Here is a 24,390-nt window from a genome sequence, read left to right as displayed (position 1 = left end):
CAGTGCCACTAGTTCAGTTCGAAATATAGCAGCTGCAATCGCGCTGAACACTACTGAGTGTGGATTACAAAAAAAACTAGTACATTAGACTTTTTGAGTGTCTTGGAATGCAATTGTTTGGAAGGGGTCTAAAAGTATTTTGATGAAAATGGCGAATTTTCATATACCTCCTTGACGCAAAAATATTTTCCTGAGTATGGTAAACTACTGATATTTGTTTGCAATGTGCATTTGTGACACTTGTTTCATCATTTTCAATTATTTCCTTCGTGTATTCCATATATATTCTGTGTTCGATTCTTAAACGGAAGGATATTTCCTCCATGAGCTGCTGAACATATGCCAAGGATCATGAAAAAAAAAAAAATCTCCTAACTGGAGAAGTGCAGTTCACTTCCCCGATGAAATCTAGGGAAACGAAAAACATTATTTACAGTGATGAATGACGTCATATATTACACAGAACGAAAAAACATATACCTATCTGAAAACGTCTAGTTTGCTTTACTTTAAATAGTCCAGTGGCTCTATGATACAGTTTGATGAATGATTCATAATGATATACTGCACTCTTGTCTCAGTATGTATGATGGCTCAGTGTGTAAGCCAACGGCCTTGCCGCAGTGGTAACACCGGTTCCCGTCAGATCACCGAAGTTAAGCGCTGTCGGGCTGAGCTAGCACTAGGATGGGTGACCATCAGGTCTGGTGAGAGCTGTTGGCAAGCGGGGTGTACTCTGCGTTTGTGAGGCAAACTGAGTAGCTACTTGATTGAGAAGTAGCGGCTCCGGTTTCGTAAATTGATATACTGTGAGAGAGCGGTGTGCTGTCCACATGTCCCTCTATTTCGGCATCCAGTAACGCCTGTGGGCTGAGCATGACAGGGCAGCCTGTCGGTACCGTTGGGTCTTCATAGCCTGCTCGGGCGGAGTTCAGTATGTAAGAAAACCAAACTTCTGGTAGAGGCCGGCATTACCTTATACTACAGGTTAGCCCAAAACTCCGTTAACATTTGAAAATGCACTAATTCACCGAGTAATGTAGCAGAGAGGTAAAACTTGACACACATGCCTCAAATGACATGGGGATTTATTGAAACGAAAAACCAGCAACATGTCAGTGACGCCGCATGAGAATCGTATATAAAATGAGCTGTAGAGAGGGAGCGAATCAGACGCGCCAGCAGTCGCGGTACGTTGAGTTTACCAGAAAAGGCACTTACGAAGCTTCACTATCAGAATGGAAAATCCACTACTCCAGCTTTACAATCCTATCGTCATAAGGAGGGTATCCGAACGGGTAAAGGTTCTTTGACAGGTGTCGTTGTGAAGAAGCTGTTTGCACGATCGGCTCCGCAGCGTGCGACTAGGCACAAGTGCTACTGCTGCTCAGACAGTTCTGGAAGAAATTGAGACTTTAGCTAGTTCATCTCCGCATGGTGAAGTTAGCACATGTGAAGTCGCACGTCGCACCAGCACTTCACGTGCTATTATATGGACATCACTAAGGCGTGCCGTCCAATGTTATCTGTACAAAATCCAGCGGGACCATGAACTATTAGCCACCGATTTTGTGACGCGGAGAGCATCTGCAGTATGGGAATTTCAAAAAATTGAGGCCGGTGACGACTGTTTGTCTAACGTGTTGCGGACAGTGGAGCCCATTTCACACTCCGACAGTCTGTGAACACCCACAACTGCAAAGTTTGGGCTACCGAAAATCTTAGAGCTGTCGTGGAAATCCCACTGCATGATGAGAAAGTCACAGTGTGGCGTGGATTTACCACATCTGTTGTGATCGGACCCTTTTTCTTCTAAGAAATGCGGGGCGCTGCTTTCCAAACATTCAGCGTGTAGGGTGCGAGGCACGTCGGTGTGTTACAGAATCGCATCATCCCTAGCCTGACTGTTAACCACCTACTGGAAGGTAAGTCTTTAACGCAGGATGGCACTCCAGCCCTTATTGGTACATGTGTGAAAGATCTCTTGCACTCAACTTTTGGTGAGGATCATGTGCTGAGCCGCCACTTCCCTCATGCTTGGCCTCCTAGGTCCCCAGATCTCAATCTGTGTGATTATTGGTTGTGGGATTACCTGAAGTCGCAAGTCTACTGTGATCCGCCGACCTCATTTGGGATGCTAAACGACAACATCTGACGGCAATTTCTCACCATACCCACTGATGTGCTGTACAGCGCTGTTCACAACATTGTCCCTCAACTGCCGACCTCTGTGGCCGAGCGGTTCTAGGCGCTTCAGTCTGGAACCGCGCGACCGCTACGGTCGCAGGTTCGAACCCTGCCTCGGGCATGGATGTGTGTGATGTCCTTAGGTTAGTTAGGTTTAAGTAGTTCTAAGTTCTAGGGGACTGATGAGCTCAGATGTTAAGTCCCATAGTGCTCAGAGCCATTTGAACCATTTTTTGTCCCTCAACTAAAGGTATTGTTGAGGCATGTGTTATAAAGAAAATTGTCTTCGCTAAAAATCAGTTGTTATGCTAATTATTGTTTTGTATCATGTGAAGTGCTATCTGTTGACCATTTAGGGCAGTTTTTTGGTTTCAATAAAACCCCATGTAATTTCAAGCACGTGTGTCAATTTTTACCTCTCTAGCTGCATTATTCCGTGAAGTACTGAATTTTCAAAAGTTAACAGACTTTCGGGTCAACCTGCATATTTGGTGCAAAAAAATTTAAGGCTCATCAGGCTCAAACTGACACTTTCCCGCTACCCACACTGCAGAACTGATTTGAAGTTGGTCATTTCAGTTCGAACATGACAGCAATTTTGTTCACAAAGTGAGAATTGTAGCTGTTTGGACTGAAGATGATGTGGAAAATTTACCAAATGGCTAGCCCATAGCTCTAATCAAAATTCAAATAAACATAGAATGAATTACTGTACTGGTTTATCTGCTGATAGAGAACCAAGCTACGTTTCTATGAAATAATACAGAATTACTATTAAAAAAACAGTCGCTGTATTTCCTGAGGTATGTAGTCGTAATGTATGAGTTAATGTAATGGTGATGGAGTAATTTTGGGTAAAATATTCTGCAGGTAAAATACTACCCCATCCGGATCACCAGACAACGACTATTTCGCAAGATAAAATCATATGGAAAAATTAGTCTTGTAAAGATGGTAGATGGAATGTTAGGTCCCTTAATACGGTGTGTAGGGTAGAGAAATGGTTCAAATGGCTCTGAGCACTATGGGACTTAACATCTGAGGTCATCAGTCCCCTAGAACTTAGAACTACTTAAACCTAACTAACCTAAGGACATCACACACATCCATGCCCGAGGCAGGATTCGAACCTGCGACCGTAGCGGCCGCGCGGTTCCAGACTGAAGCGCCTAGAACTGCTCGGCCACAGCGGCCGGCTAGGGTAGAGAATTTAGAAAAAAGAATAGAGAGGTTGAGGTTACACAGACTGAGAATTAGTTAAGTGAGTTGGTAGGATCGAACAAAAAATTAAATAAGGGTAATGCATGAGTAGGTCTAATAATTAATATTAAAATAGCAATGTAGGTTAGCTTCTGCGTACAACATAGTGAGTTCATCATCACAACCTAGACGTATACGAGGCCAACAGCTACCACAGTAGAAATTGTTTATATGCTTACCCGAGCGACAGATGAAAAAGAGACTGAAAGAATGTATGATGAGACAAAAGATATTAATAGGATTATTAATGAAAACGAAAATTTGACGGTGATTGCAGAGTGTAATCCGACAGTAGACAAATAAAAAGAGTTTTACCAGAGTTTCAAAGGCAATATTAGACAACGATTGACTGAAACAGAGGAAGTGAACAAGACAACAACAAAATAGTAACGGGTAACTTTATGATTGGCGTCGTGAAGGGAGCAGAAGAACAATTAGAACCTCGTAGATATCCTTGGACAATTCATAACAAATTGAATTTAATTGGTAAAGGGAGGAAATCCAGCATGGTTTAAAATCTTTGCACCAAACGTCTACGGGTGTTATATCACGTCACGAGGAACAACTTTTATGAGAGAGAAAATGTTCGCTGACGCACTGGTTGTGCCCATGAGAGGCGACATGGCATAGGCAATCTGCCGCATGCGTAAGAAGTGTCTGTTTCCTATAATTCTGTCATTTGCTTCGTGTGAAAAGCGCTGGGCCAAGCAAAACTGAAGTTCCTGATTCGCTTCTAAAATACCTCTCTCCGCAATTGTTCTTATGGTTTTCTTCTTGAAAATCACTCTGTCAATTTGCCTGGGTAGGTATTACACAGCACATATGGTTAGGAGATCTTCTAGTTCGGTTAAATCTCGTCGTTCCAAGTCCCGCGAACATTAAAGGATGCCTGATGTCGACAGGAAGCGTCAGTGAACATTTTATCTCTAACAAAAGTTGTCAAGTGATCTATAACCTCCTAGATGTCTTATGCGATGACTATGAAACACCCCGCACAAAAAGCACAAATTTTGGCGGGCAAAGGGGAATATGGACAACAAAAATTGAGATAAACGGAAGTGGAAAATGGCGAAGCAATAAAGGCTACAGGACAAATGTATGACTCTGAGAAAGTTGGGACAATTATGCCATTTTTCGGAGAAAACAGAAGCAACTGTATCAGTATCAATGGTTCAGATGTCAAACCAGTACTAAGGAAAGGCTGAAAGATGAAAGGAATATGTAGAACTGCTATAGATCTACAAATTAAACAAACTAGCAGACAGTATTGTGGAAAGGGAAGAGGAAATTGATGAAGAGGAAGTACAACAATGCAAGACATTCCCTCAAATTTATTGAGATCCTAGGAAGAATAAGCCATGAAAAAGCTATTCCACCTGAAATGCAAGATATATGAAACTGGTGAAATGCCTTCAGGCGTGAAGAAGAACGTAATAATTCCAATTACAGAGACGTCGGTAGATGCTAACAGGTGTGAATTTTACCGAAGCATCAGTATATTAAGTCTTGGTTACAAAACACTGACACGAATTATTTGTAAAGGAGTGAAGAAAACCGGCAGTCGGCGATTGCGGGGAAGATCCGTTCGAGTTCCAGAGAAATATAGGAACGCGTAGGGCAATGCTGAACCTACGACTTACGCTGGAAAACAGACTGAAGAAATGCAAACCTACGCCGCCCACTGTGGCCGAGCGGTTCTAGGCGCTTCAGTCCGGAACCACGCTGCCGCTACGGTCGCAGGTTCGAATCCTGCCTCGGGCATGGAGTTGTGTGATGTCCTTAGGTTAGTTAGGTTTAAGTAGTTCTAAGTCTAGGGTACTGATGACCTCAGATGTTAAGTCCCATAGTGCTTAGAGCCATTTGAACCATTTGCAAACCTACGTTTATAGGTACAAATGAATTAAAGACATTAGCTTCGAGCGGGCATTGATTTAAACCAGTGGACTAAGTTGAAAATTCGTGTTGGACCGGGATTCGAACACGGGCCTGCTGCTCAGTTGGCAGAAGCGCTGACTACTACGCCATGCGGACACAGCTATCATCGTTACTGCACAGACTATCCTAGTACGCTTCCGTCAGACCCAAATCCTCATATTATCCACACACTACTGAGGCAGTGCCCCTTGCCATTATCCTCATTACTTGAGGCATTTCGCCTATTCCCTTAAGGTACGATATTGCAACGCCTGTGTTATCCTGATTACGATGCAAAGTTCCTTTGGACATGCATGCATTTCCAAAGAAAGAGGCACTGCGGCAACCACAGCCGTTAGGAAACGCATCAAATTAATTCCCAATTACCAATAATGACTGCCATCAGTTGGAGAATGGAATGAGTTGACGGAGGAGATAGAGAAGATCCAAAGAAGAGCGGCGCGTTTCGTCACAGGGTTATTTGGTAACCGTGATAGCGTTACGGAGATGTTTAGCAAACTCAAGTGGCAGACTCTGCAAGAGAGGCGCTCTGCTTCGCGGTGTAGTTTGCTCGCCAGGTTTCGAGAGGGTGCGTTTCTGGATGAGGTATCGAATATATTGCTTCCCCCTACTTATACCTCCCGAAGAGATCACGAATGTAAAATTAGAGAGATTCGAGCGCGCACGGAGGCTTTCAGACAGTCGTTCTTCCCGCGAACCATACGCGACTGGAACAGAAAAGGGAGGTAATGACAGTGGCACGTAAAGTGCCCTCCGCCACACACCGTTGGGTGGCTTGCGGAGTATAAATGTAGATGTAGATGTAGATGAGGGCAACGAAAATTTCTGCCGGACCGGAAATCGAAGGCGGATTTCCCACTGATCACGAGTGGTCGCCTTATGTGGCTACCCGTGCACGTTTCAGGGTCACACCCAAACTTCCATATGTCGTCAACCACGCGTCTACGACCGGTACTCGTACATCCATTACGTATATTCCCGTAAATGCACACATGTCCAAAGGAACTTTGCATCGTAATCAGAATAACAAAGGCGCTGCAATATCGTATTTATTTCCCGATACCGGGCAAGCGACTATGGGAGTTTGGGGCTGGCCCTGAGTCGTGCACGGATAGCCACATGATTAGACAACCACTCGCGATAAGCGGGTTCGAGTCCCAGTCCAGCACAAATTTTCATTGCCGTCATTCCATTCTACAGCTGATGGTAGTCAATAACCGCAATTGCGAATTCATTTGATGTATTCCCGAAAGAGTTCGAGCTAGGTGTGCATCTGCATTGAAGGGCTCGTAGGCGATCCTCGCCTTACATTTATAGCATTTGCATATTAGAGGAAGCTTTGATCATGTTTACTGAAACGCACTCTTCCAAAATTTGTAGGTAGCAGGAATAAAATATAGGGAGAGAAAAGTTATCTACAAGTTCTTCAGAAACCAGACTACTAGTCGAAAGATATTAACCGAGGAGAGTAGTTGAACAGAAAGTTAGATAGGGTTGTGATGATATTTAGACTGTACATTGAACAAGCAGTAAAGGAAACAAAAAATAAAATCGGAAAAGTAACTTAAGTTTACGGAAAAAATAAAGCCATGGAGTTGTTGCGCCACAAATAAGTACAGGCGTGAATTTGGGGAATTCTTGTAAATCTCGTGCAGCTATTGCTGGAAGGCAGTAGTTGAGGGATCGATTGGCACATCGGATCTCAGGCGTGGACGATATTAATATTTTGCAAACGATTTGGCGACGCAGGTTTAGGGCACCGCTTGCAGACTGGAAGTCACGGTCCGGTGGACAATGTATACAAATGTGAAGTAATCAGGTCAGCACAGGGCAGCGACGTACTGTGAAGAACCCATATTTGGCAGTTACGAAAGCGCCTAGTGACCTGTCTGTAGGGGCTCTCATTGTTATTATCAAAGAGCACTCCACTTGTCCCTTCCAGAAGAAAAACATCAGAGGCGTAGGAAAAAGACATATAAACAAGCGGGCCCGGAGGCACAAATCGGGCAGTCGTGGCGCCATTCTGTCTGCGTCTAGTACCGGAGAGAATGGCGATTGTTTAAGTTATAGGCCAATCACGACGACCTACTGGTGATGGCCAACCGGCCCGCTGAAGCTACCTCCAACCTCCGCTATACGGCCGCGTCATTGCTGCGGCGGGGCGCGTCGCACCTTGGAGCTACACCGGCGCGAGGAGCGAGAGTGCTCCTAGTCTCCGCTCTGTGGGTGGCGTCGTCCGGCGGACTCCAAGCTGCCGTCCGCAGGGGCGGGGCCGGGACGCGAACTCGCAGCCTCCCGGGTGCAGAGCTGTCTGCGGGCACTGAACGAGCTGCCCTGGGCGGACGGCCGGAGCTGCTAAGGCTCACTACAACGACGGCGGCCGGCTGTTTCCCTCAGCCGTGTTCCGGGCCACGGGCACAGTTAACGCATGCGGCGGCCACATAGCTGTGGCGCGAGTGGGATCTCTCCGTCTGCAAGGCTGGGTAACCGGAAGTCGACGCTACAAAATGGTTCAAATGGCTCTGAGCACTATGGGACTTAACTTCTGTGGTCATCAGTCCCCTAGAACTTAGAACTACTTAAACCTAACTAACCTAAGGACATCACACACATCCATGCCCGAGGCAGGATTCGAATCTGCGACCGTAGCAGTCCCGCGGTTCCGGACTGCGCGCCTAGAACCACTAGACCAACGCGGCCGGCTCGACGCTACAGATTCCACCATTTGCGTTGGTGCTGACCCGTGCACGTTACGCGGGGCCATCGACGAGTTCAGAGCAAGGTCGGTGTGTATCTTCGATGTAATAAAGTCAATGACACAGTTGCCTCTGTTTCTCTGCACGCTTCTGCGTGAGTCATCCATCTTTCCCAAACTATACCCTCTCGGTCGTTCTGATATATTACAACCTCTGATATCTCTAATTCTGTTAGAGACAACAATGGTCTTAAATGATCAGCGGAACGGTTTGGATACTGTCTTCGGTTTGGATAGTGTCTTGAAAAGAGTTTATAAATCTATCAGGTTTGATTCCAAGTGGAAACAGAAGTGCCCAGCACCTGCATTTTTTTAAAAATTAATGAAGGGTACAGAAATACTGTTATAAGTGAACACTAACAAAACTAAAACAAGGATAGTAGAGTGTAGTCGAATTAAATCTGGCGATCAGGAGGAAATTAAATTAGTAACTCACACACTAAAAATATGAATAGTATATGAGGGTTGCTACTTGGCAGAAAAGTAGCTGACTAATGCCGAAGTACGGGGGGTATAAAAGATGACCGACAAACAAACAAAAAGTGTTTCAGAAAAAGAGAAAGTTATTGACACAATTTGTCAATTAATCTGTTCCAAATTTTTCTCTGAAGGAAATTTTTAGGAGTATAGCTTTGTACGAAAGTGGGACGTGGCTGATATAGCGTTCAGACAAAAAGACAATAGCAGATTAACTATTTGACTGTTTGATTGTGTATTTGATAGGTAGCTCAGTAACTAATATGAAGGTGCCGAATCGAACTGGGAAACAATTATGACACAGTCTCCGTAAAAGAAGGGGTCAGTAGATAAGGTACATCTTAAAACATCTAGGAATAGTCAGTTTCGTAGTGGAGGCAAATGTGGGGGTTAAAAATTGTAGAGGGACACCACTTAACGATTCCAGTTGGGATAATTTCAAGACACTAATTTTATTATGAACTAGATACTCCCAATACACCCTCCCACCCACTCCGCCCTCTCCGTCCATTCAAAAAAATGTTCAAATGTGTGTGAAATCTTATGGGACTTAACTGCTAAGGTCATCAGTCCGTAAGCTTACACCCTACTTAACCTAAATTATCCTAAGGACAAACACACACACCCATGCCCGACGGAGGACTCGAACCTCCGCCGGGACCAGCCGCACAGTCCATGACTGCAGCGCTCCGTCCATTCAGCTTCGCACGAGTGGCACTAAATATCTATGGACGGACGACTTGTCTGGCGTAGCAGTAATTCTGTTTACGGATCACTGCATAGCGTCAAGATAAAAATTCAGAGGAAAACTTTAGGTAATTGAATATCATCACTGTCACATAAGAAACATATTTAAGCAGGGTATTGGTGTTTGGAATGACATCTCATAACAATGATGGGAGCTGTGAGCAACTGAATCCCCGGTCCACCAGTTGCAGAGCCTGTTCGGAGCGAGTTATGGCCACTTGGCGGTCGCCCGGCTGCAGTGCTAGTACGGCGCAATCCGCCCTACCGGCAGCACTCCTTCGACACTAATTCTATACCAAAAAAATCAGTTCTTAATATCTGATACGGCCTGAATCGCAAGTTGTTTAGGAAGCTGGTAGTAGTTCATGCCTGTCTTCAGGTAATGGTAGCCCTCGCCAGCCTGGCGCAGCAATCAAGCGGCCAATATGTATGGATTATTCACTGCTAGAAGGCACTTTCACAACCAAGGGCGACTGTAATTCATTATAATTCACTGAATTTGCACAAAATATTTGTAATTTATGTGCACAAATCTTCTTTGTGAATCAGTGTATCTATTAAAGAAAACCGTATGAGAATACCTGCAGTAGTTCTAATGTCAGATGAAAGAGGTGCCCAAGCAAATTTTATTGGATTTTTCTGAATTTTTCCATGTCCACTCTTACAGCCATTTGAAATGAGAGTGCTTAAGTTTATTTTCTCACCTCTTGCAGTTTCGTAACAATGACGTGTTAAAATTACAAATAAAAGCATTTCTTCCGCTCATCATCTTATTTCAGTTCTTTCGGTTTCATATAAACCCAAAAAGCTCTGTTACAGATGAAGATATACAAAATTCGCAGGATGCTTTAAAAGAAAGTTAAAACTGAAGATGCAACGTAAAATAAATTGTTATGACACACTGAGAAAAAAGCTTTCCCTTGATGTCATCGAAAAATTTGATTAATATTTTTTATTTACCAAAGGCACAACCCATCAAGTAGCAGTTTGGGATTATTCTGTGAATAATAAGTATATTATTTTCGTCTTTGCTTTTTTTTATCTTTCTGTTGAGAAAAAATTTCTTCATTGTATTGAGGGCTAAGAGAATGAGATAGCGAACTGTTGCTGACAGAATTAACGGGTATTAATTCTGTTGATGATTTAAAGTATAGACTGAACGCAATATTCATAGTCCTGTGGGCTACGCTGAACGCCAAAGAGAGGAATGTGAAGCATTACTCATACGTCACATCCTAAAGAATGCACCGAGCACTCATGAAATAACTTAATAAACTGAGTATGACTACAGCGGACAAAAATTTTACATCTAGGCACGTGCCCAGCGAATTAATTGTTTGTTTCACTGGTCTTTGCGTCACCCTGCCTTCGTCCGAGTATATAGATAACTGGTGACGAAGAGATTTCTCACCCCCCACAACTTGTTAGTGTTTGGCGTTATGTTACACAGTAAGGTCGTGTAATATAATATGTTTTCAAACAAACTGGGCAGTGTAATATGAATTCATACATTTAAAACCGAAATACTGTCAAGACGATAATGTTGAAAAGTGGTGAAGTGGTGGTCCTATCAAAAGATATTAAAAAACTACTGTGTCGTGTGAAGTACTGCATGCGGTGATTTGAGGCGTTTATGTACCAGTTTCCGTAGCAGTGGTCTCCAGCGCACGTTACTAATCTAGCCGGTACGAGATCTGGTTGTTTAAAACACATTCACTTAAGTGACGTACCACTGTTTACGATAATTCATCGGACGTATGGGAACATTAAGTTAGGGAGTTCATTCGCGAAGAGTGAGTCAACACCGGTACCTTTCAGTCAACACTAACCACAGCGAAGCAAACACAACATCCCACTAAAAATTACTTCTCCAGTCATTCGCTCGATATACATACACACTTATCACTTCATAAAAGACTTGTAGAAGGCAGTGACGTATCGGACGCAGCCCAACCACATGGCATCTTGCTCCTGCGAGAGGACCAGTGTGCGGTGATTGTCGCGCGTGGATCACAGTGCGCCACATTTTAGTTCACTGTTTTATATTTATACAAGAGGGCAGCAGCCAGTTTACCGACAGATTTGCCCTCTCTTTTAACTGACAATCGGATAAATGTGGTATGTCTTTTAACGTTTTGTGACAAGTCCGACTTCTTCCCTAGAACTTTAGGAAGAACTTATTGATGGGTTATCAGTTTGACAGGCTCATCCTGCTTTTTTAAGTAATCAGCCAGCTATATAGTCCCGTATCATAATTTTAGTTTTCTTTTTGTTTTATATGTGTTTTAATAGACAGCTTTAGAGCATCTGACCAGTTTTACACTTCTTAAAATTTATAAGATAGTGTGACTGTTAGGAGTGGGTTAGTGTAATTGTACCAGTCTTAGAGCTAATCATACCACAGTAGAAAAAGTCATAAATGGTCTCTCTGATCATGATGGGCAAATACTCACGATTAACAACTTCAATACACATCAGAGTAATGCTGGTGCTCAATGGAAAACCATTAGTAACATGAATGAGGATAATATTCAAGAGTTCAAATTACGCCTTCGGGAGACTGATTGAAGGTATGTTTATCTTGCAGGTGATGCTAATACAAAATATAATTTATTTACTGATGAAGTATCAGGTATATTTGAAAGTGTCTTCCCAAAAAATATCTATAAATTACAGGACAGGCAATCAGGCAAAAAATCATGGCTCACCAAAGGCGTAACAATATCATGCCAGAGAAAAAGTGAACTGTATGTAACATCCAGAAAATTTAATAATCCTCTCATGCTTAACTATTAAAGGACATGATGCAAAATTTTAACAAAAATAATTAGTAAATCAAAGAGTATGTGTGTAACTTCTGAAATTATCTGTTCAAGTAATAAAATCTGAACGATTTGGAATATAATGAAGATGGAAACAGGAATTTCACCATCTGGCAATGTAAGAACTGCTGTCCTACAAATTAATGATTCGAAAAATAGTAGACACCTTTAACAACCACCTTTTAATTGTCACTTCTCAAATAAGTTGCAGTGGTGACCAAGTGAAGATGCAGATAATCTGAAACTCAACCTCCCTGAAATTTCTACTGATATAAATATATCACCCATAACTGTCAATGAAATCAAAAAAAATTATTCACTCATTAAAAAATAAAAGATCTTTAGGTATAGATAACATCTCTAGCAAGCTGTTAAAAGGCTGCAGTAATGAAGTAAGTGTAGTATTTGCTCACATTTACAAAACATCTCTTTGTGAAGGAGTTGTCGCAGAGAGGATGAAATATGCCATTGTGAGACCCTTCACAAGTCCGGCGATGCTACAGATGTCACGAATCATCGTCCAGTCCCTCTATTAACAAATTTTCAAAGGTTCTGACAAAGCAGTATATAAAAAGATTGTGGCCCACCAAGATAACCATAATATTATTAACCTTAGACAGTTTGGTTTTCAAAAAGGGGTTTCTACAGAACGAGCCAGATACTCACTCACAAATGATATCTTGGAGTCTGTTAACAGTAAGACGTCACCAGTTGGTGTCTCCTGTGAGATTTTCAAGGCTTTTGACTGTGTAAACCACAAGATACTCTAAGAGAAGGCCTATCATTATGGAATCAAAGGGTCTATAGGTAACTGGTTAAAATCATATCTAGAAGACAGGGAACAAAAGATGGTCCTACATGGCTGCAACAAGGGATCTTTTAATACAGTGGCTTTGAATGGGGAGAAAGCACAGCATGGGGTTCCCCAGAGATCTATCCTTGGGCCCTTTCTGTTTTGAATATATGGTAATGATCTGCCCCTATCCATTAGTAAAAAATGTGAATTCCCAATGTTTGCTGATGATACAAGCATTGTGTAGATAGTACGTCCGCAATTGATCTAGAGCCTGATGTTAATGACATACTCAGAGAAGTTACAGCTTGGTTGACAATTAATTCTTTTTTAGTTAATATTAAAAAAACTAATTTCATACAGTTCCACACTAAAAATAGAAGTCCAGAAGACACAACGACAACCAGGTACTAGAACAGGTGCACTCCACTAAATTCCTAGGAATTCATATCGACAGTAAGCTCAGCCGGGAACATCATGTGTCCCTGACTCTAAAAAGGCTGTCATCAGCAACTTTTGCTTTAAGAATCATAGCTCATCTTTTGGGCATCACCATTTTAAAATCAGCTTATTTTGGGTACTTTCACTCATTAATGAGTTATGGCATAATCTTCTGGGGTAATTCACCAGTCTAAAAAAATCCTAACGGCTCAGAAGCAGAATTATGAGTGGGGTTTCTCCACGAACCTCATGTGAGAAGAGTTCACAGAGCTAGGCATACTGACAACAACAATTCAGTACATATACTCTGATGAATTTTGTCTTCAAATACTATGCTCAGTATGAAACGAATTGTTCATACCGCAGCTATAACACTTGAGGTAGAGATGATCTCCATTTTGAACTAAAAAAATTTGTCACTTGTACAGAAGGGAGTAAAGTATGATACTATTAAGACTTTTAAACCACTGCCTAATTAACGTTAAAGAAATACGTGCTTGACCATCCACTGTACTCCTTAGATCAATTCTTTACCAGAAATAATTAAAAGTTGCCATATACACTTTTAATGTACTTCTTGAATAACAATGGCGCCCATAAATCGTAAATGCACGCACGAACGCGCGCGCGCGTACACACACACACACACACACACACACACACACACACACACACACAATACGAATCACAGCCACAAGGAACTATCGTACGGTCACAAAGTTAGATTTCTGCATTGTGGTAACACTTATTAACGAGAGTAAACCAGACTTTACTTTGGGACCTACGACTACAGAAGAACAAAAGTATTTGTTTACCTTGACAGGTCTCTTATACTTCATCTCTAGTATATTATTTCTCTCATTGTGATTGACAGTAAATAGTTGTACTTGTTCAATAGATTTTCTGAAATAAAAATGAAAATGTAGTTATACAAAAGTAATCATAATATCACTGATCGTTAATGCAATATAATTTTAAAAGTGTCATTCGTTTATTTCTTTAATAAAAAAAGGTTTTGGAGAATTATTAAAATTTGAGTGGTTAGGATATGAATAATTTCACATAACGAAGTTCATATTCGCTAGTATCCAAGTGTGAATCTTTATGAAGCCTCTATCTATTTTTATATTATTTCTAATCTACACATTACACAACTGACCAAGAGCCCGTAAATGTATTGTTGGCACAATTACTGTTTGAAAACGATTACAATGCTTCTAACAGTATTTACAGGACTTTCAAAAGTCGCATCACTAAGCTGTTTCCCATTTCAGTTTTTTGTAGTTGTACGTGTAACTAGTCACAAAAAGGTGTCAATGATCACAGGGTGAACGACCAACGAGTTTTATTTTTAATTCATTAGTTAACATCAAAATTACTGTAGCAAAGTCCAGGAACTTCTGTTGTTGATGAACAGGGCCAATGGAGAATATCAAATTTAGTTGACGTCACCTCTTCTGATAGGTACAGTATAGCCCTGCGTTTTGGTAACTGCAACGAGTATATTCGTGCAGTCTGTAGCGCAGCAGTCATCTGTTTGTTTTGGATGGCCACTAACAGTTGATCACAGCCAGTCAGCGGTCATCCTTCATTGGTAAAACACCAGAAGACTAGCAAGTGGCAAATTTAGCTTTTATGTTTGCGTTCACAGTTTAACTCTTAAATTTTTTGTGTGCTTTCAAAATTTAATTCTTAAGTTCATCGGGTATTTTGGTGGTACAGTATCGCGTTTTGGTAATCGTGTGTACTTTCACCCAATCTGTAGCGCAGTAGTCATTTGTTTGTTTGTTTATTTTGGACGGCCAGTAACCACTGACCACTGCTCAGTCAGGTGCAAGCCTCCGATAGTGAAGCACCAGGAGACTAGCAAGTGACATATTTAGCTTTTTCTGTTTGTTTTCAAACTCTAATTCCGAAGTTAGCAGTAGTAGGATGGATAGTGTGTGTGCGAGCTGTGTGTGGAGGCAAGAAGAGCTGGCCATGCCGGCCAGAGTGGCCGAGCGGTTCTAGGCGCTTCAGTCTGGAACCGCGCGACCGCTGCGGTCGCAGGTTCGAATCCTGCCTCGGGCAAGGGTGTGTGTGATGTCCTTAGGTTGTTTGTTGTTGAAGTAGTTCTAAGCTCTAGGGGACTGATGACCTCAGAATTTAAGTCCCAAGGTGCTCAGAGCCATTTGAGCCATTTTTTGAGCTGGCCGCAGTTTGCAAACGGCTGAAGACGCTTATGGCCATGGTCATCCGTCTGTAGGCTGCTGCCTCGGGGTGTGGCAGCATCGGAGAAACTGGTACGTAGCTTGGGACACCTTCTTCTTCTTTTTTTTTTTTTAAGATCTTATGGGACCAAACTGCTGAGGTCATCGGTACTCTAAAGACAACACACACACCCATGCCCGAGGGACGACTCGAACCTCCGACGGGGAGAGCCGCCCGGACCGTGACAAAACGCCCTTAGACCCGTGGCTACCCCCGCGGCTTGGGATACCTCAGGTGTCCCTTGTTGCGCCCACGGGCTCTGCGGTCGAGACACCTTAACAGCGTACCCAATGAGGGGGATCCGCGCTCACTGCAGGGTGAATGGCGTGTTGTTCAGGGCAGAGTCAATGTGGAGGTTGGACGTCTGGCCTCGGCCGTGCGCCCTGTGAGTGGACATGTGGGCGCTCCTTCAGCAGAGACCGAGCAGCACACAGGGAATGGGTTTATTAGCTATCGGGAGCGCCAATGCTAGGTGCTTTATGGAGCCCCTTAGGGAAATAGTGTCCAGGGCCGGAAAGAATTCCAGTGTGCACTCGGTGTGCTGCCGGGGGTCTCATGTGAGATGTGGAGGGGTTCCCTGCCTGCGGCTATCGAGAGTGCATGATCCAATCGTCTGCAAGTTGAAGCCCACATCGGAACCAGTATCATTGGTCGCTTGGTTTCTCAGGCCATCCTAAGTCCAGATGGGTGACTGGCAGAGGTGATGACTGCTAGCCTCGCTTGTGGACTGCAAGCATAGCTCACAATTTGCACCATCGTTCCCAGAACTGATCGAAGTCCTTTGGTTTGGAGCCAATTGGAGAGTCTCAGCCAGAGGCTTTGTCGATTCTGTGACAGCTACAGATTTCTGGACCTGCATTATGGAGTGGAGAACTGTAGAACTTCCATTGATAGGTCAAGAGTGCACTACACAAGGGAAGCGGCTACTCAGGTAGCCGAGTACTTGTGGAGTCCACATCCGGGTTTTTTAGACTCGGAAGTACTTTGAGATGCTTTCATGAACACTCGACAGTTGATACGCATAGGACAAAGCCAGACCGCGCACAGAATAGACACACTTCGACTGCCAAAATTTTAACAGTAAATTGTCGAAGTATTCGTAACAATGTCCCTGAACTTGCTGCCCTCTAGCACAGTTATTAAGCTCACAATATTCTTGTAACCGAGACCTGGCTGAAACACGAAGTAGAAAGTTCCGAAATATTTATCGAGGTGCGGAACTTATACCGAAAAAAAGGCAGATTAGATGCCATAAGAGGCGGAGTGTTACTGCAGTCGACAAAAATGTTGTGTCTATCGAGGTCGAAATTGAGTCTGACTGTGATGTTAGCTGGACACGAGTAACAAGGCTAAGCGAACTCAAGTTCACAATCGTACATTTTTACCGGCCACCTAATTCCACTATAGCAGTTGTAGAACCATTCAAGGAAAGTCAACGTTCAGTAGCGCGGAATTGGCCAGATCATGTGGTGTTACTTGGAGGCAGCTTTAATCTACCGACTATAGACTGGGACGTCTATGGATTCACTGCAGGTGGTACGGACAGGTAGCCTTGTGAAGTAATTTTCAACTTGTTTTCCAGAAACTGACTTTAACTTTGAGTCAGACAACCCAAACTCAATGGAAATATTTTAGACCTTATAGCTACAAACAGGTCTGACCTTATCGATAGTCTCGGTATAAAAACAGGGATTAGCGATCATGATGTCATCATAACGACGATGGTTTCTAAAGTTAACAAATCCTGAAGTTAAAAAAAATAATAATAAGAAACCATTCACGAAGGAGGATCGTATAAACATATCGTCATTTGACTGTCGTACAAACTCCCGCATTGAGGACAGAGAAATAGGCATCACTGGCGTCGAGAATCAACCGAAATAGTAGAAAACAAGTAAGTCGCCAGGTCCAGACGAAATCGCAATTCAGCTGTACAGCTGTACCATGCGGCATTGGTCCCTTACTTAGCTTTCATACAGTGTGTTGCGAATTTCTCGCCCAGCACAAAGTCCCAAGCGGCTGAAAAAAAAAAAAAAAAAACAAGAAGAAGCACAGGTGACTCCTGTATATAATGAGGGTAAAAGACCGGACGCGAATAATTACAGATCAATATTATTAACATCGGTATGCTACAGAATTCTTGAACACATTCCGAGCTTGAACGTAATAAATTTCGTTGAGGCAGAAATGATTCTGTCCAAAACCCGGTACGGATTAAGAAAGCATTGCTCGTGCAAATCTCAGATTGCCCTTTCCTCACATGATATCATAGAAGCGATGGGTGGGGACCAATAGGCAGATTCCATATTCCTGGATTTCCGGAAAGCGTTGACACGGTGCCCCACTGCAGACTGTTGCCGAAGGTCCGTGAATACCGTTTAGGTTCCCAGATTTGTGAGCGGCTCGAACAGTTTTTAAGTAATACAATTCAATACGTGTCCTCGACGGCGAGTGTTAGGCAGAGACAAGGGCATCGTCAGGAATGGCCCAAGGAAGTGTGATAGGACCACTCTCATTCTCTATACACATAAATGATCTGACAACAGGGTAAGCAGAAATTTACACTTGTTTGCTGATGATGCTGGGGTGTACGGGAATTGTTCTTGAATGACTGTAGGAGGATACAAGATAACTTAGACAGAATTTAAAGTTCTTGTAATGAATGACAGCTTGCTCTAAATGTACGAGGGTGAGTCAAATGAAAACCTGAAATATTTTTTTAAATATTATTTACTGTGCAGAAGTGGTACAAAGCTGTATCACTTTTCAACATAATTTCCCCTACGCTCAATGGAAGTCCTCCAGCGCTTACAAAGTGCATGAATTCCTTTAGAAAAAAATTCTTTTGGTAGTCCGCGCAACCACTCATGCACTGCGTGGCGTGCCTCTTCATCAGAACGGAACTTATTTCCTCCCATTGCGTCTTTGAGTAGACCAAACATATGGATATCACTTGGGGCAAGGTCTGGTGAGTATGGTGGATGAGAAAGTCACTCAAAATGCAGGTCTGTGATTGTTGCAACTGTTGTATGGGCAGTGTGGGTCCTTGCATTGTCATGTTGCAAAAGGACACCTGCTAACAGCAATCCACGTCGCTTTGATTTGATTACAGGATGCAGATGATTTCTTAGGAGATCTGTGTGTGATGCACTGGTGAAAGTGGTCCCTCTAGGCATGTAATGCTCCAAAAAGACGCCTTTTTCGCCCCAAAAGAGTGTCAGCATAACCTTCCCTGCTGATGGTTCTGTTCGAAACTTCTTTGGTTTTGGTGATGAGGAATGGCGCCATTCCTTGCTCGCTCTCTTCGTTTCCGGTTGGTGGAAGTGAACCCAGCTTTCATACCCAGTAACGATTCTTGCATGGAAGCCATCACCTTCTCGTTCAAAGCGCCGAAGAAGTTCTTCACAAGCATCAACACGTTGTTCTCTCACTTCAGGAGTCAGCTGCTGTGGCACCCATCTTGCAGACACTTTGTGAAACTGGAGCACATCATGCACAATGTGGTGTGCTGACCCATGGCTAATCTGTAAACATGCTGCAGTGTCATTCAGTGTCACTCGGCGGTTTTCCTTCGCTATGGCTTCAACTGCTGCAATGTTCTGTAGAGTTACAACTCGTTGTGCCTGACCTGGACGAGTTGCATCTTACACTGAAGTCACACCATTTGCGAACTTCCTACTCCATTCGTAGACTTGCTGCTGTGACAAACATGCATCACCGTACTGAACCTTCATTCGTCGATGAATTTCAATAGGTTGCACACCTTCACTACACAAAAACCGAATGACAGAACGCTGTTCTTCCCTGGCGCAAGTCGCAAGTGGGTCGGCCACCTTTATACTGATACTGCGACGGTATGTGTGCATCTGCACTATGCTGCCACCTCCAGGCCATTCTGCACGCTGTTTGTAGCACACTTACCAACTTACAGGATAATTTTTGATTTGTTATTACAAATTTAAGGTTTTCATTTGACTCACCCTCGTAAATTAATGCGGATGAATACGAGAAACAATCCTGTAACGTTCTAAAACAGCATTAGCAGGGTACTACTTTACACAGTCACATCGATTGAATATCTAAGCGTAATGTTGCAAGGCGATATGAAATGAAATGAGCATGTAAGGTTGGTAGTAGGGAAGGCGAATGGTCGACTTCATTTTATTTGGAGGTTCTGGGAAAGCGTATTTCATCGATAAAAGAGATGGCATATGTAACGCTATCGCTACCCATTATTAAGTAATGTTCGAGTGTTTTGGACCCTCAGTGAGACACTATTGCGGAAATTCAGAGAACCGGCATTTGAGGCCGACTGCTGAACGAATCTAATGCCACCAACGCACATTCCAGGTAAAGACCACGAAGATAGCCCGCATCTTGTGGTCGTGCGGTAGCGTTCTCGCTTCCCACGCCCGGGTTCCCGGGTTCGATTCCCGGCGGGGTCAGGGATTTTCTCTGCCTCGTGATGGCTGGGTGTTGTGTGCTGTCCTCAGGTTAGTTAGGTTTAAGTAGTTCTAAGTTCTCGGGGACTTATGACCACAGCAGTTGAGTCCCATAGTGCTCAGAGCCATTTGAACCATTTTGAACCACGTAGATAACATGCGAAAAATTAGTGCTCGCAAGGAGGCTTTTAGACACTCGTTTTTCCCTCGTTCTGTTGGCAAGTGGAACAGGAAAGGAAGTGACTAGTAATGCTACGGGGTATCCTCCTTCATGCACAGTTTGGTTGCTTGAGGAGTGTACTGGGTGGTCCATTGATAGTGACCGGGCCAAATATCTCACGAAATAAGCATCAAACGAAAAAACTACAAAGAACGAAACTTTTCTTGCTTGAAGGGGGAAACCAGATGGCGCTATGGTTGGCCCGCTAGATGGCGCTGCCATAGGTCAAACGGATATCAATTACGTTTTTTAAAAATAGGAACCCCATTTTTTATTACATATTCGCGTAGTACGTAAAGAAACATGAATGTTGTAGTTGGACCACTTTTTTCGCTTTGTGAGAGATAGCGCTGTAATAGTCACAAACATATAAGTCAGAGCCGGCCTGTGTGGCCGTGCGGTTCTGGGCGCTACAGTCTGGAACCGAGCGACAGCTACGGTCGCAGGTTCGAATCCTGCCCCGGGCATGGATGTGTGTGATGTCCTTAGGTTAGTTATGTTTAATTATTTCTAAGTTCTAGGCGACTGATGACCTCAGAAGTTAAGTCGCATAGTGCTCAGAGCCACTTGAACCATTTTTTATAAGTAAGTGGTATCACGTAACATTCCGTCAGTGCGGACGGTATTTGCTTTGTGATACATTACCCGTGTTAAAATGAACCGTTTACCAATTGCGGAAAAGATCGATATCGTGTTGATGTATGGCTATTGTGATCAAAATGCTCAACAGGCGTATGCTATGTATGCTGCTCGGTATCCTGGACGACATCATCCAAGTGTCCGAACCGTTCGCCGGATAGTTACGTTATTTAAGGAAACAGGAAGTGTTCAGCCACATGTGAAACGTTAACCACGACCTGCAATAAATGATGATGCCCAAGTAGGTGTTTTAGCTGCTGTCCCGGCTAATCCGCGCATCAGTAGCAGACAAATTGCGCGAGAATCGGGAATCTCAAAAACGTCTGTGTTGAGAATGCTACATCAACATCGAATGCACCCGTACCATATTTCTATGCACCAGGAATTGCATGGCGACGACTTAGAACGTCGTGTACAGTTCTGCCACTGGGCACAGGAGAGATTACGGGACGATTACAGATTTTTTGCACGCGTTCTATTTAGCGACGAAGCGTCACTCACCAACAGCGGTAACGTAAACCGGCATAATATGCACTATTGGGCAACGGAAAATCCACTATGACTGCGACAAGTGGAACGTCAGCGACCTTGGCGGGTTAATGTATGGTGCGGCGTTATGGGAGGAAGGATAATTGGCCCCCATTTTATTGATGGCAATCTAAATGGTGCAATGTATGCTGATTTCCTACGTAATATTCTACCGATGGTACTACAAGATGTTTCACTGAATGACAGAATGGCGATGTACTTCCAACATGATGGATGTCTGGCACATAGCTCACGTGCGGTTGAAGCGGTATTGAATAGCAGATTTCACGACAGGTGGATTGGTCGTCGAAGCACCATACCATGGCCCGCACGCTCACCGGATCTGCCGTCCCCGGATTTCTTTCTGTGGGGAAAGTTGAAGGATATTTGCTATCGTGATCCACCGACAACACCTGACAACATGCGTCAGCGCATTGTCAATGCATGAGCGAACATTACGAAAGGCGAACTACTCGCTGTTGAGAGGAATGTCGTTACACGTATTGCCAAACGCATTGAGGTTGACGGACATCATTTTGAGCATTTATTGCAGTAATGTGGTATTTACAGCTAATCACGCTGTAACAGCATGCGTTCTCGGAAATGATAAGTTCACAAAGGTACATGTATCACATTGGAACAACCGAAATAAAATGTTCAAACATACCTACGTTCTGTATTTTAATTTAAAAAACCTACCGGTTACCAGCTGTTCGTCTAAAATTGTGAGCCATATGTTTGTGACTATTACAGCGCCATCTATCACAAAGCGAAAAAAGTGGTTCAACTAAAACATTCATATTTCTTTACGTACTACACGAATATGTAATAAAAAATGGGGGTTCCTATTTTTAAAAAAGGCAGTTGATATCCGTTTGACCTATGGCAGCGCCATCTAGTGGGCCAACCATAGCGCCATCTGGTTTCCCCCTTCAAGTTAGATGAGTTTCGTTCTTTGTAGTTTTTTCGTTTGACGCTTATTTCGTGAGATATTTGGCCCGGTCACGATCAATGGACCACCCTATATATGTAGATGTAGAATGTGCGGGGGTTCTATTTTGCTACATGAGAAGTCTAACATATCTGTAATGATTTAGTAAGGCTATTCGTGTTGATAAGTCAGCTAAAGAAGTCACCTGGACTGCACCGACTGAGCTGCAAAATTTCCGTTGCTGTCTCTGTTCGGAGAGCATTTTGAATGAGTTCGGCCCATTGCGGAATCCAGTGGGTGGGTATATTTGTAATGTTCAATACGAAATGTAAAATGTTGAAAACTGATACACGAATGATTTTAATTTATTCTACTATTGTCTTGATTGTGATACGTCGGTCTTCGAACACAAGGCCCCCACTTCTCTTGCAAATTTCCAGGTGTTGACAGAGAGATGATGTGCTGCTTCGTTCTTCGCCATCGACTGTTCTGACCCCACTGGAAGCGTCTGCGCCACCTATTCAATGTGCCATATGATGTTGCATTCTTGCCGTACACTTTACTAACTCAGCAACAATTGCTGCACTGTTGTTCCCCTTCAGACGCACAGAATGAAATAGCGCACAGTACTACACTTTATCGCTGGACAGCGCCATCTTTGTTCCTCTACTCTAGCAGTTTGGTATGGTACTGTGGGGCAGAAATTTCAATGTTTACCAGGACTGCAAGCAGACATGCACCTGCAAACAAACAAAAAATTAATTACGAAAACGTATATCTTTATGGTGATAATTAAAATTTTAGCTACCTTTTGTACTGTAGCGCTCATTGCTATGATTCTGCTGCTTGCCGTAATTACTAGCGCAGCAATTCGCTACCATATCCATCTCGGTACACTAGCACAACTGCTTGGTCAATGGCCAGTGGTATTACTGTACCCTGAGACGCTTGGTGGCACTGTGGCACGGGCAGAATGTAACACCAGGGGCGTCTGCTTATTGAAAAGCCTGACCTCATGCGTAGAACTAGTGGCCGTCCAGCTGATATCGAATCAGCAACCACTGTAGAACGGGCTACCACTGTGAGTGCGTCGTTGCTCATTCGGCAGCCTCTGGAGCAGCATTCTCCATTCCCCATACTATGGGACTGCCTGCTTGGTGAGAGGGGGCAGGTCAAGTGTCACTCTGAGGACCTCCCAGCTGCAGATTCGATGGGCTTCTGTCAATGCCAAATACCTGTGCAAGTGCTCGTTGCTGCTATAATGCTGCTTTCCATAATTAGCTAGCACAGTATTTCGCCTCCAGTCTCATCTTGATAATACACTGGCAGAACTGCTTGGTCAATGCTGAAACCCGTAACGCTATGGCGGCATTGTGGCAGGTGGTGTATGTAACACCTCGGGCGGGCGGGGGGGTGGGGGTGGTTTATCAACGAGCCTGCCGTAACACGTATAAAAACTGGCCATCCAGCCAGCAAGTAGCATGGAATCGGCATCGGCAACTATTGAAGAGTGGGCTACCGCTATGACGCCATCGTCGCTCACCCATCTCCATTCGCCATTCCACATGAATGCCTGCTAGAGGGTCTAACTGTGGCACTGATGAGCTGAGTGTCGAACTGAGCTCTCTCAGCCATCAGTCCGCTGCGCATTCACTAATGCCAGACGCCAACAGCCAGATGCAAGGCCGGGGTTCGTATCCGAATGTCACCACCGCCGACGCACGCCACGGCGGACCGCCAGTACGTCTTGCTAACGACCTAGACCGTAGCGCCAGCATCTGACGCAGCTCCACGACACAGCCCAGGAAAGCTTGCCGTGCAGGGTCTCCAGGCTACTGGGCTGTGCTGGGCGTAGCAGCCTGTAGGCTTCTTCACGGCTATGTGTCTTCCATCAAGGACGGTGCGTTCGAAGCTAACTCCACGCCCACCGGACGTTTCTACTGCAGTAAATTGTTGTAAATAA

The 24,390-nt window shown here is 43.8% G+C and overlaps 1 protein-coding gene and 1 pseudogene across 1 annotated transcript in view; one reads left to right on the top strand and one right to left on the bottom strand.

Annotated features, from left to right (window-relative positions):
- The window catches only part of LOC126184358 (uncharacterized), a 77,951-nt gene that overhangs the window by 40,351 nt on the left and 13,210 nt on the right, over positions 1 to 24,390 (bottom strand). Inside the window, exon 3 of the mRNA XM_049926738.1 lies at positions 14,233 to 14,320. Coding sequence (XP_049782695.1) covers positions 14,233 to 14,256 — 24 coding nt within the window. The 5' untranslated portion in view covers positions 14,257 to 14,320. The remainder of the gene's footprint in view (positions 1 to 14,232; positions 14,321 to 24,390) is intronic.
- LOC126185589 (5S ribosomal RNA) lies at positions 606 to 723 on the top strand (annotated as a pseudogene).

Source organism: Schistocerca cancellata, chromosome 4 (assembly GCF_023864275.1).
Source record: "Schistocerca cancellata isolate TAMUIC-IGC-003103 chromosome 4, iqSchCanc2.1, whole genome shotgun sequence".
NCBI classification, from domain to species: domain Eukaryota; kingdom Metazoa; phylum Arthropoda; class Insecta; order Orthoptera; family Acrididae; genus Schistocerca; species Schistocerca cancellata.
The sequence above is the reverse complement of the archived record's forward strand: the minus strand, read 5'-3'. Positions and strand labels throughout refer to the sequence as shown.